At 35.0% G+C, this 14,138-nt stretch overlaps 1 protein-coding gene across 4 annotated transcripts; it reads left to right on the top strand.

The window, feature by feature from the left end:
- The first annotated feature begins 1,141 nt into the window (after positions 1-1,141).
- LOC140832130 (RNA-binding protein BRN1-like) lies at positions 1,142-5,662 on the top strand. Of its 4 annotated transcripts, XR_012118035.1 has the most exons (11): positions 1,146-1,445; positions 1,567-1,649; positions 2,057-2,108; positions 2,217-2,342; positions 2,438-2,517; positions 2,853-3,035; positions 3,200-3,545; positions 3,690-3,833; positions 3,913-4,819; positions 5,057-5,408; positions 5,503-5,662. XR_012118035.1 is itself a non-coding variant. In XM_073195981.1 (9 exons), exons 1-9 carry the CDS (start codon positions 1,298-1,300, stop codon positions 4,020-4,022), a joined length of 1,272 nt encoding a protein of 423 aa, XP_073052082.1. In that variant the 5' UTR covers positions 1,146-1,297; the 3' UTR covers positions 4,023-5,662. The 4 variants fall into 4 exon arrangements, 1 of the variants encoding a protein (XP_073052082.1); XR_012118039.1 differs by having other exon boundaries at positions 1,142-1,445; positions 3,248-3,545; positions 3,913-5,408; XR_012118034.1 differs by having other exon boundaries at positions 3,913-5,408.
- The last annotated feature ends 8,476 nt before the right edge of the window (positions 5,663-14,138 follow it).

Here is a 14,138-nt window from a genome sequence, read left to right as displayed (position 1 = left end):
GAATTATTAGCAAGTGCTTTGTTTTCAAGCGTGGATCCTCTCGGCGCCGCAATTTTAATTCCCCCATCCAAAAACAAATGCCTTGATTGACTCATGATGCTCTGTTTTCGACTTGGTGAAATGTAGATATCTTAATGTTCAATCTTTCTTTTTATTAAACTAAATAGACAGTAAAAATATCAATGTAATTTTGACGATTTTTCGTCATATGTCGATATCATATATCTTAGTAGATGCTACACATATGAATAATATCATCATTCACTCAATACATCGCACGTGTGGTGAGCGATGAATCGTGACAACTCATCCGTATATCGTGGTTGAATGAGTTATCATGATTTATTAACTCAGCAGATATGTTATGTGTTGAGTATGTAAAGCACTATCTTCGTGAGTATCATAATTAAAGCCACCAATAACAATTCTTTTGTTTTAATTAGAACACAAGATATTTTTCCTTTTTAAAGATATATTTAATTCCCACATCTAATAAATAATTAGATAATTTTGTTATTTTGTCTCTATTAATTTAAATTAATATCCTAAAAACGAATCATACCCAAAGACATGAATTCATTGTATATAGGAGTCCAAAGACATAAGAAGTTATGGTTAAATCAAAAACTATTGATTGGGTTTCATGTGAAATCATCTCACGGATCTTAATATGTGAGACGGGTCAACCCTAGTCATATTCACAATAAAAAAAAATACTCTTAGCATAATGAATAATACTTTTTCATGGACAACCTAAATAAAAGATCTGTATCACAAATATGATCTATGAGATCAATTGACAAAACTATTATATTGTTTGGTACAAAAAATGCAATTCATTATTTCATGTTTGATTCTAATTTTGCAATAAATTTTTTTAAAATAAAAATATGTTTGATGACCATCATCGTCAAATTAAAGGGCAAAAAAGAATGTGGGTGGGGTCCAGATCCGGGGGCAACTCCGTCAAATCACATCCTCATTAGATCAGAACACGTGTGGCCAGGGAGGCAGGAAGGAGTCAATCGCCGACATGTACCCATATTTGGATAAACCGTTAAAACCAGTGGCACGATTCGTAAATAAACCCAGATCCCGAGGTCAGTTTCCCACTCCTCCCATCCAAAAAAAAAAAGCCCAAATTCTCATCGTTACCAGCGAAGACTTGAAATAAAAATAATGACAAAATAGAAGTTTTGGCAATAATTCAGATCATCATCAGGGAATCGTCGAAGTTGCGAAGAAATTCGAAGAAAGGGGAGAATAATTGTGGAGTGTGTGTTCTTTGTTGGCGTCAATGGCGGAAGGCGGGGACAGCGTGAAGCTTTTCGTGGGCCAAGTGCCCAAGCACATGACGGAATCTCAGCTTCTCGCCATGTTCAATGAATTCGCGGCCGTCGAAGAAGTCAACATTATCAAAGACAAGGTCACGCGTGCTTCACGAGGTTTTGATTCTGATTCTTCGCATTGCATGCTATAATGCTGTGATTTAAAGTGTGTTTTTTCTTTAGTTTTTCCCAAGATTTGTGGTTTCGGTATCTCTAATTTCGGTTGCGTTTGGATTAGGGTGCTGCTTTCTGATATGTCCGTCGAGGGAGGAAGCGGACAAGGCGATCAATGCATGCCACAACAACAAGACGCTGCCTGGGGTTAGTGTATTTTTTTGTTCATGAATTCTACAATATATGTTTAACTACACTGGGAAAACCAAGCGTTGATTGACTTGATTTGATGCCGGGTAAACACTTGTAAATAATTGAGATGTGGAGATTTTAGTTATTTAGTAGCTGTGCATGAACATATTTTACGGTATGGATCCTTGGTAACAGGGTTCCAGGAAATATACACCACGGTTTTCTTTTTCATTGTTGAGCTATTAAACATCGACCCACTGATTGGATGAGTAGTAGTAACCATGCAAAATTTTTAAGACAAACTATTTTTCTTCCCTATGAAATAGAAAAGTGAACTAGATTTGGGTTTTTTTTTGTTATAGCATGAAATGCATTTTTTTCTCATTCTGATATAGAGGCATTGTTTTCTCTGTCCTTTCCAGGCTTCTAATCCCTTGCAAGTGAAGTATGCAGATGGGGAGTTGGAAAGACTAGGTGTCAAATTATTTCCATTTCTGTAGTACATGATTTTCTCCATTATGAGATTGCTAATTATTTTATTCCAAGTTTCTCATTCCTTGCTCTTTTGAATGAAAACATCAGAGCACAAACTCTTTGTTGGTATGCTCCCAAAAAATGTTTCTGATGCTGAGGTCTCCGCTGTGTTTTCGGAATACGGAACAATAAAAGACTTGCAAATTCTTAGAGGTTCCCAACAAACTAGTAAAGGTGAATGTGACTTAATTAATTTTATGTGTTTATGTAGAAGTGCTGGGAACTAATTGTATCAAGTTAAATCTAATCTAGCAACTTATCTGTTGCAGGTTGTGCTTTTCTGAAATTTGAAACAAAAGAACAAGCACTTGCTGCCATAGAATCCGTCAATGGGAAGCATAAAATAGAGGTAAGTTCAGTTTAGCAATTTTTTTTTATCTAGTTGAATTCCTTATATTTGTTTGGCCGATGATAATTATATCTGACATATATCCTTGATAAAGTATCACGAGGGCAAAAACTCTATAAAGTTCACAGCAAGTATTTTGGTGTCAAATACTTCACTAGCCATAAACACATGCAGGACATTACAAAAACCATGTTTCGCTATAATGTATTAGTATTTGCCATAAAATGGGGGATTCTTTGAATTTAATGTTTCCCACACTATTACAGAGAGAGACAGTTATGACATAACCGGTTCTACTCCACTGTCAAATTATAATGCATTCGCGTCTGTAACAGGGTTCTATTGTTCCTTTGGTGGTCAAGTGGGCTGATACAGAAAAAGAACGACAAGCACGGAGGACTCAAAAAGCTCTGTCGCAGGGATCTAATGTGGCAAATCCTGACTCTAGGCAGCACCCATCTCTATTTGGTGCTTTACCCATGGGTTATATGCCACCATATGACGGATATGGGTATCAGGTTTGTTTTCTTTTCTACTTTGAAGAAACTCATACTTGCTTAATTTTATGGATGTATTCACTCACCTATTGTACCATCATAATCAATGGAGTACTTTTTCTCCTATTGGTACTACCTGTTGATGCTGAAGGCACATTTATATCAGTTTATGCTCGCCTGTGTAGGCTCCAGGGACTTATGGACTCATGCAATATCGTCTACCAACGTTGCAGAATCAACATGCATTCCACAATCTAATACCACCTTTAAACCAAGGGAATTCTATACCCGGAGTGACACCTGATTTTTCATCTGGAATCACCCCAAGAAATTTTCCCATGTCACCTACAAGTTATGTAGGATCCGCATTTGCTGCTTTGCCTGGGGTTCAATATCCAATGACTTATCATGGAGGGATCATGAATACTCGGCCTCTACTGGGCCCTTCTGGCTATCTATCACCTTCCAACACAAGTAGCCAAACAGCTGCATCTTCAAGTGTCAGCATGAGTTCTGTTGGTCAAATTGAAGGTTGTTGGAAATAATGATCAAGTAACTTACACATATTTGTTTTTGTATAAAAAATATATAGTGTCAAAGTTCTTTGTGCGAGTACATACATGCATCTGTTGCTTGTTCATATATCTCATGAACGTGGAATCTCTTTGAAATCAGGTCCACCGGGAGCTAATTTATTTATTTACCATATTCCTCAAGAATTTGGTGATGATGAGCTAGCCAATGCCTTCCAGCGTTTTGGTAGGGTATTGAGTGCCAAGGTGTTCATTGACAAAGCAACTGGGACCAGCAAATGTTTTGGTATAAACTCACTAAGTTTCTAGTGATGATCTGGTACTAATACTGCTTATGTTGTTTTCTAATTAGTTCTTATCTGCAGGATTTGTAAGTTACGATTCACCAGCAGCAGCACAGGAAGCAATTCATGTGATGAATGGGTTCCAATTAGGTGGTAAAAAATTGAAGGTTCAACTTAAAAAGAGACAATAAGCAAAACAAACCTTATATTCCTTGAGTTAAGCCATGAAAGAGAGCGAAGCTCTGAAGCATGCATTTCCACTACAGATCTGAAACTTGGATAACAGAAGATCGAAGATGCATTGGGCAAATGGGTGGATCTGAGACGATCAACTCGCGCACAACGATCCATTATGCTGGGAGTGATGCCCAGAAACTTTTTATTCTTCTGTAATTTATGCCATGTACTTTTAGTCTGTAACATAAATACGATTTAGAAATTGATCATTGATTTATTGATTTTATTTCGGAAGATCTGTAGATTAATTTTTCAGTGAATCTCATGAAAATTTATATTATGGTTTTTCTGTTAGACAAGTTTTTAGTTCTTATTCTTTGAACTTCCCTCATGTATTTAAGATCATGCAACCAAGCGGGAGACACAGAGAATGTTCAAACCCAAGGATCTCGGAGCCATAAGAATGTGGTATCAGCCAGTGTACACATTGTATTGTGAGATTGCTTGATGCATTTTCATAATTACTTTCATTTGCATCTTTGAATTTGAGCAATTCTTTGTTTCTGACTGATGCAATTAGTAGCGAATGGTGATCACGTGTTGTTTCAGGCTGAACTGTTGTATCCGATTTTCAGGATATCCAAAACATTTGATAACGGGTTTCGGTTGTGGAATCTTTAAGGCTGTTGCTTGCTGAACTTGAGGCCCTGTTTGTTTCATTATCAATAGGAGATGAGAATACATTGGTCAACCAATTTCTTAAAGGGTGGTGTTGTGCCAAACTGCTGGTGGCATGTCAGCCACCAAATAGGTAAACCACATATTTGATGATTGGGTTAAGCAGCGGGTAGGTGTCCAGGATGTCGATGTGACCCATTTTTAAAAATTCTAAGTTCGTTTTATCCAAGCCATTCTTTGCTGTAGAGCTAGGCAAGAGCTCTACTTTAAGTTGGTTCAATTAGCCAGTTTTCATTGCGAACCACAACATTAATCCGTTTGTTACATCGTATATCTATAGGAAAAGTAAACAGACCAATTGTTTACACAGGCTGAAAAAGCTAAAGAATAAATTAACTTGGCAAATGCTTCTTACAAAATGATCAACAAAGGGATGGACGCATACTTGTGGACTTTTGGTTGAGTACTAACGAGACCCTATATAAACCCCACCCCACCCCAACCCAAATAGGTTTTGTGTTGAAATGTTGTGATATCCAAAACCAAGTCCCGACACTAACCAGTGACCTTTTGAAGTAAAAAGAAACCGTAGAAAGATGAAACCATCGGAAATGTCGAGTAAACCCAACGATGGTGTGAAGGGGGATGTAAAGAAAGAAGAAAAGAACAAACCCTTCTTCAGGCCCGCAAAAGACGACACCAAACCACTGCTTCAGGATCCTGTGAGTACAACACACACACACACACACACATCTCCATCTGGTTTCTTGATTTTTGGTTTATGCCTCTATTTGGGTTTTGTTGTGTGACTCGTAGATTTTGAGATCCGACCCGATTGAGACAGAGGAAGCTGTGCTGCGGCTGCCTCCTTTGCCGGATCGTTTCAGGTTCAAATCCCAGGTCCCATGAGTTATAATCTTGTCTGTTCTCAATCTTTCTTTGTGTTGCTTTGCCCCGGTCCATCTTCTTTATTCTGCTGCAATCATAACCACAAGCGGCGGCGTACACAGCTGCTTGTATTGCATAAATACCTTGTTGGTTCTGTCTTGATACTTTTTTATTTCACAAATATTTGATTTGTTGGGGGTATTTTTCTACGAGATTGTAGAAAATGATATATTTAAAATAAATTAGATATTGTTGAAAAATAATTTAAAATGTGTGTATTGAATATTTGAATGTTAAAAATAAGAGATGTAAATATTGAAAATTAGTGTGTGATGATGTATGTGATGATGAATTTTATTTTTGGATTATGTGTAAAGAAACTCTATAAATAGATCTCTCATTTGTGAAGAAAATCACAATTGAGTAGAGAGAAAAATATTATAAAGTGTGTTGTTTGATAAATTTTGAGAGTTTGAGATTTTTACTTTTTCACAACACGTTATCAGCACGAAGCTCTAAAAGTCCTACATACTTTTCCAAGCTCCAAACAGAAGAAAAAGGTAACAAAAGTAATAATATTTATTTTACTGTTATTTATTTATTGTGTATTTATTTAATATACAATATAATGTTATTATTAGAAATAATAAAAATAAAATTTTCATAAACTTGTTATAAATCCTGGGAGGATGTTAAGACGACATCCCATACTCCCGGTAAGGGATACGACAAGTATAAAAGCCTATAAGGTTTTTAAACAAAATAAATTATGACACTCATTATAATATTATGATATGATATACATAATTATTTAAACATGTCTAATATTATATATACCATATTATTACCATAAAATTATACAAATACATACCTTTATTTTTTTTGTACACCAACGGTCATAAATAGTAAAAAAACGGCTAGTTTTTGCCCTATAAATATGATCTCACAAACACATTCAATCACTCCAACTTTCTCTTCTTCTCTAAAAATTATTCATCATAAAATTTTTCGAAGAAAAAAGAAGATGGCTTTCTCAAGGATATTTTTAATTATTTTGGTTATCATATTCACGAGTCTTGTATTTATCGGAGAATATCCTCCTCGTGCGTTTTCTTTATTTTTACAAATACTTGTACTTGTTGTTTATCCGTTACTTTGTATTGCAATATTTATTAACTAATAAAATGCATCGTAATTTTTTTAGTACCACCATGTCAAATTTAACAAAGCTCGAATTTATTGCGCTCGACATCACGGGAAAGAATTATATGCCATGGATTCTAGATGTAGAAATGCATCTTGAGTCATTGGGTCTAAGCGAGACCATTAAAGAAAATGACATATGCACGTCACAAGAAAAGGCAAGAGCCATGATATTTTTGAGTCGACATCTCGACGATGGATTGAAATGTGAATATCTGACTGAAAAAAATCTCATGGCTTTGTGGAAGGGATTAAAAGATAGATTCGAACATATAAGAGAAGTTATACTTCCGACCGCCCGGGATGAATGGAATACATTGAGATTCCAAGACTTTAAAAAAGTCAGTGATTACAATTCGTCGATGTATAGAATAATCTCGCAATTAAAATTTTGTGGACATGAGGTCACAGAATCTGAGATGCTTGAAAAAACATTTTCCACGTTTCATGCATCAAATATTACTCTACAGCAACAATATAGAGTACGTGAATTCGCGAGATATTCTGAACTCATCGCCTGTCTTCTTGTGGCGGAAATAAAAACAACGAGCTATTAATGAGAAATCATCAGTCCCGACCCACTGGATCAACAGCATTTCCAGAAGTAAATGCTGTAAGTAAAAATGAATTTAAACCTGGAAACCAAAATCAATTTCAAAGACAAGGTTTTGGTCGAGGTCGAGGTCGTGGACGTGGACGCGGCCGTGGTTTTGAAAATAATAGAGATAGTTATTTTTATAACTCATCTCAAAAGAGCGTCCCAAACCATCCACAGAAAAGGCATCATGAGAATACAAGTGTTAATGAGAATCACTCAAAAAGATATGAAAGTTCTTGTTACAGATGTGGTACTCCAGGACATTGGTCCAAAGTTTGTCGAGCCCCTGAGCACCTTTGTAAACTTTATAAGAATCATTAAAGAGGAAAGAAAATGAGACCAACTTTACTGAACGCAGTGACCGTTTGAGTGATTCAACTCATTTTGATGCTGGTGATTTTATGAATGATTTCTCTGGAAATGATCAATATGTTGGTGGGATAGAAATGAACAATATTGATGCTGCAGATTTTCTCAACGATTTCTCTGAAAATGAACAATATAATGGTAGAATATAAATGTACAATAATTTATTTTTCATGTATTCATAGAATAATGTTTTATTGTATAATTATGATATGTGTTATATTTAAATATATATTGCCAGTAATTTATTTCATTGCATATTTTTTTGAAGTTCAAATATGGAAAATGCTATGAGCAAAGCTGAAGTTTGCATATCCGATAGTGGTACAATGCACACTATCCTCCGAGATAAAAGATATTTCTTGGAACTAAAACCAACAAAAACAACGGTGAATACAATATCAGGTCCTGTAGACTTGATTAAAGGATGTGGTAAAACACAATTTTTGTTTACCTAATGGTACAAAATTTTTGATCAATGATGCTTTATATTCACCACAATCGAAAAGAAATTTGTTGAGTTTTAATGATATATATTCCCATGGGTATGATACTCAAACAATGAATGAAGGGAATGAGAAATATATGTGTCTTATCACATATAAATCAGGAAAGAAATATGTAATTGAAAAACTACCAATGCTCCCTACTGGATTGCATTATACACATATAAGTCCCATTGAATCAAACATGGTAGTTGATAATTCTTCGATATTAACCAATTGACATGATCGATTGGGACATCCTGGTTCAACAATGATGCGAAGAATTATAGAAAATACACATGGTCATCCACTGAAAGACCAGAAGATCTTTCAGAATAATAAGTTTCAATGTAAAGCATGTTCTATTGGAAAACTTATTATAAGACCATCACCAGTCAAAATCCAAACTGAATCACCAATGTTTTTGAACGTATTCAGGGTGATATTTGTGGACCAATCCATCCACCATATGGACCATTCAGATACTTTATGGTATTGATTGATACCTCCAGCAGATGGTCACATGTATTTTTATTGTCAACTCGAAATGTTGCATTTGCTAGATTACTTGCTCAAATAATAAAATTGAGGAATCAGTTTCCCGATTATACAATCAAGAAAATTAGACTTGATAATGCTGGTGAATTTACTTCCCAGACTTTTAATGATTATTGTATGTCTATGGGAATCATTGTTGAGCATCATGTTGCTCATGTACATACACAGAATGGATTGGCTGAATCATTGATTAAACGTCTGCAAATGATTGCTAGACCAATGATTATGAAAACAAAGCTCCCTATTTTTATATGGGGACAGTGCAATTTTACATGCTGCTTCATTAATTCGCATCAGACCAAGTGCATATCATAAATACTCCCCATTACAGCTTGCATTTGGTAAAGAACCAGACATTTCTCATCTGAAAATTTTTGGATGTATGGTGTATGTGCCTATTGCACCACTACAACGAAAGAAAATGGGACCTCAAAGAAAGGTTGGAATTTATATCGGTTATGATAGTCCATCAATCATTCGATATCTTGAACCTCAGACAGGCGACGTGTTCACAGCACGTTTTGCTGATTGTCATTTTAACGAGGAAATCTTCCCAATGTTAGGAGGAGAACAGAAACATACCGAAAAAGAAATTACACGGTATGTATCATCATTGTTACATCTGGATCCAAGAACAAAACAATGTGAAAGAGATGTACAACAAATTGTACACTTGCAAAGAATAGCAAATCAAATACCAGATGCATTTGCAGACACAAAAGGGGTAACTAAATCATATATACATGCTGCAAATGCCCCTGCTCGAATTGAAATTCCAAAGAAACAAATGGAAGATACTCATGATGTCATTAAACGCCTGAAGCATGGAAGGCCAGTCGGTTCCAAGGATAAAATCCTCGAAAAAGAAAATTCATAGAGAAACACGATGATCACAAAATAAAGAATGATGTTTCTGAAGAACACATGATGATCACAAAATAGAGAATGATGTTCCTGAAGAAACACATGATGATGAAAATGTTCTGTCAGAACCACAAACTGACGAGAGTCATGAAATCTCTATCAATTACATTAATACTGGAAAAATATGGAACCGAAAAGATATAGATGAAATTGATGATATATTTTCTTATAATGTGGTAATCGACATCATAAATGATAACGAAGATCATGAACCAAAATCTTTTGGTGAATGTAAAAATCGGCAAGATTGGATAAAATGGAAAGATGCCATTAGATTCGCCAAATAAACGTAATGTTTTTGGACCTATAGTCCTTACACCTGAAGGTGTAAAACCTGTTGCATACAAATGGGTTTTTATTCGAAAGCGAAATGAGAAAAATGAAATAGTAAGATATAAAGCTCGACTTGTTGCACAAGGTTTTTCTCAAAGGCCTGGAATTGATTATGAAGAAACGTATTCTCCTGTGATGGATGCAATTACGTTTCGGTATTTGATTAGCTTGGCGGTATCTGAAAATTTAGAAATGCGTCTTATAGATGTTGTTACAGCTTACTTATATGGATCACTTGATAGTAATATATATATGAAAATCCCTGAAGATTTAAGATGCCTGAAGCACAAAGTTCAAAACCCAGGGAATGTTATTCTGTGAAATTACAAAGATCATTATATGGGTTAAAGCAATCAGGTCGAATGTGGTATAATCGACTTAGTGATCACTTGATGAAAAAGAGATATGTAAATAATTCAATATGCCCTTGTGTTTTCATTAAGAAAACAACATCCGGATGCGTAATTATTGTTGTATATGTTGATGATTTAAACATCATTGGAACGAATAAGGAAATTCAAGAAGTTGTGTCATACTTGAAGGAAGAATTTGAAATGAAGGATATTGGAAAAACCAAGTATTGTCTGGGTTTACAAATTGAACAAAAAGAATGTGGAATGTTTGTTCAGCAGACAAATTATACAGAAAAGATCCTTAAACGTTTTAATATGGATAAAGCAAATCCTTTAAGTACTCCAATGGTTGTTAGATCATTAAACATAGAAAAGAATCCATTCCGTCCATGTGAAGATGATGGAGATATTCTTGGTTCAGAAGTACCATATCTAAGTGCTATCGGTGCCCTTATGTACCTTACAAATTGTACAAGGCCTGATATATCTTTTGCCGTGAATCTGTTGGCAAGATTTAGCACATTTCCAACAAAGAGACACTGGAACAGAATTAAACATATATTCCGTTATCTACGAGAAACGACAGACTTGGGACTTTTGTATTCAAAAGATGCTAATCCAAGTATAATTGGTTATGCTGATGCTGGATACTTATCTGATCCACACAAGGCACGTTCCCAAACTGGATATGTATTTACTCGTGGAGGCACTGTAATATCTTGGCGTTCACAGAAACAAACGCTTGTAACAACTTCATCAAATCATGCCGAGATTATTGCACTACATGAAGCAAGTCGTGAATGTGTGTGGTTAAAATCAATGACCCAACATATCCAAATCTCATGCGGATTATCATTCGACGAGAAGCCTGTGATACTATATGAAGATAATGCTGCATGTATTGCTCAAATGAAAGAGGGATACATAAAAAGCGACAGAACTAAACATATTCCTCCTAAGTTCTTCGCATTCACCAATGAGCTAGAGAAGAATAAATGTATTGATGTTCGTCATATTCAATCAAGTGAAAACTCATCAGATCTCTTCACAAAGGCACTACCTACGACAATATTCAGAAAGCACATATATAATATTGGGATGCGCAATCTACGAAATTTGTAAAGAATTGTTCGTGTCAACATGAGGGGGAGTTTACGTGACTGCACTCTTTTTCCCTTACTATGGTTTTTATCACAATGGGTTTTTCCTAGTAAGGTTTTTAACGAGGCAGTACAAAAATACGTAATGAAGACATTATCGTATCATGATCATCATCACAAGGGGGAGTGTTGAAAAATAATTTAAAATGTGTGTATTGAATATTTGAATGTTGAATATTTGAATGTTGAAAATAAGAGTTGTAAATATTGAAAATTAGTGTGTGATGATGTAAGTGATGATGAATTTTATTTTTGGATTATGTGTAAAGAAACTCTATAAATAGATCTCTCATTTGTGAAGAAAATCACAATTGAGTAGAGAGAAAAATATTATAAAGTGTGTAGTTTGGTAAATTTTGAGAGTTTGAGATTTTTACTTTTTATCATAAATTTTTACTTTTTCACAACAGACATATGCTTTATTTAGTTGTATAGTATTTTCTAATTATGAGATAAGCACTATTTATTTGTTGAAAATCTATAATCAGGAAGCAAAGATGAAATTCATATGCACAAATCTTATGAAATAAATATTACCTCAATCTTGGATAAAAAAATGAGTTGAGTACAAACGGGATCAGGGAAGAGAAAGTTGAACCTTACCTCAATACCATCGATCTCTTGAATAAGAGTCATCTAAAGATGGAAAATATACATTCGTTAACTTGAAAAATTGTCCGAAAGAGAACGTATTGAAATTGTCTTTAACAAACATTTAAAAAATTTTGAAATTGGTATTTTTTTTCCTTCTCAATTTGATTAATTGGGCTGATGGCATAAATATCACAAAAAGGAAAACGTGAAGGAATAGCATTCGTGTACATCGAACAATGAAGCTGTCATCATGATTTTGAGTGAGTCTCATGTGAGATCGTCTCACGGATCTTAATCTCTGAGACGGATCAACCCTACGAATATTCACAATAAAAAGTAATACTCTTAGCATAAAACAATAAAAAGTAATACTCTTAGCATAAAAAGTAATATTTTTTTATGAATGATCCAAATAAGATATTCGTCTCACAAATACGACCCGTGAGATCGTCTCACACAAGTTTTTGCCCATGACCTTTCATGAATAGCCATGCTTTGGACCAAAGAAATGACAGATGAGAATCTATTGTCATCCATCCTCTCCTATGCATGAAATCAAATCCAACCTCAACAATTAATTAAAAAAGGTGAATTAAAAGAACATACCTATTTCAGTTTGCAATTTCGTAAGAGGGGGACTCATTTTTTATTTTCTCAAAGGACTCAATTTAAGGGTAATATGATCTTATCAAGAAAATAGTCATATTTTTAAAAATTATAAACCAATATAGGGTTTATTTTGTTCCCACCTAGATTCGACCCAAAACGTCTATCTAGTCTAATGAGAGGAGATTATGAAACTACACCACTAGAGTTCTTTTGATTGTTTAATTAAATCAAAATTTAAATCCAAAATTGGGTCTTTGTCCCTCTGTTTAAACTACGCAGCCGATTCCCAAAAAAAAAAAAAAAGAATTGGGATTTTCGACCCACATTTCCTTCTCTGTCTGGTGTTTTTGCAGCAGCTAGGCAGCGGTCCTTCGCCCTGTGCTCTGCTGCTTCTCCTTCTCTAGCGATTTATGCAGCAAATCGAGCAGTGATCCACATTGATGAACCAAGAAAATGTTCCTTGATTTGGTCTGGAGAGCCAAGTATTCCTTGCTGAGCTGGAATGTGCTGAACTAACCTTCATGGAGTGGTCTGCACGATGAACAAACGTAGAGGGTTCTGAAGATGTTTTTTGCATAGTTCATCAACGCTTAGAAAAAACTTAAGAGTGCAAGATAATAATGTTTAGTGATAGCAATAATTGAATGTATAAAATCGTTAGAGATCCTTGGAATTTATGGAGTTTGGAGGTGGAAGAAGCTAGATACCGTAGGAAAAGAACTTTAGTAAGATAAGTCATCAAAACGCTAGAACGTGACAAGATTTGTGTTAATATGATCTTGTCCATGACAAACTATAAATTTTGAATGTCTTGAATGTATCCTCATATCTTTGGGATTTATCCTTATCAGAAGAGATTTATTGGGGTGTTTTACATTTGTGGCCTTTATTTTTACCAACCATTGTCATGCCCCGAGACCGAGGTTAGTCAACACCGGCGTTATTCAACAATCACATAATTGCTAAACAACAAGCCTCGTAGTACAGTATAAACCAAAACCAGTTTATATCATAAATACCATAAAAATGGAATTGTCTTTACAACAGTAACTCTGAAAACGATAAACATCTGCAGAAGCGTTTACAACTTGAATTAAAACTCACAAGAACATATTCTTAATTAAAATTCTTCATGCGTCCACTATCAGTCCAAAAACTGGTATCTGATTCTTCTTTCTCTATTTCTTCTTCTGATTTATCTGGGATTGTAGAGTAAGGGGTGAGTATTTTGGGAAATACTCAGCAAGTGAGGGCCGTTCGAGCACAACATAACAAAATACATAAAAATTCGAAACACACACCTTTCATAACATGAATCATACCACGTGCACATATTAACCAGACACTGAGATTCATCCACTTTCAATGGTTTACTGATATC

The sequence above is a fragment of the Primulina eburnea genome, chromosome 1 (genome assembly GCF_022965805.1).
Source record: "Primulina eburnea isolate SZY01 chromosome 1, ASM2296580v1, whole genome shotgun sequence".
Lineage (NCBI taxonomy): Eukaryota > Viridiplantae > Streptophyta > Magnoliopsida > Lamiales > Gesneriaceae > Primulina > Primulina eburnea.
The sequence above is the reverse complement of the archived record's forward strand: the minus strand, read 5'-3'. Positions and strand labels throughout refer to the sequence as shown.

Coding starts and splice junctions, on each gene's coding strand:
- LOC140832130 (XM_073195981.1), top strand. CDS start 1,298: ATGGCGGAAGGCGGGGACAGCGTGAAGCTTTTCGTGGGCCAAGTGCCC. Junction 1,650..2,056: donor ACAACAAGACGCTGCCTGGG/GTTAGTGTATTT, acceptor TGTCCTTTCCAG/GCTTCTAATCCCTTGCAAGT. Junction 3,546..3,689: donor TTCTGTTGGTCAAATTGAAG/GTTGTTGGAAAT, acceptor CTTTGAAATCAG/GTCCACCGGGAGCTAATTTA.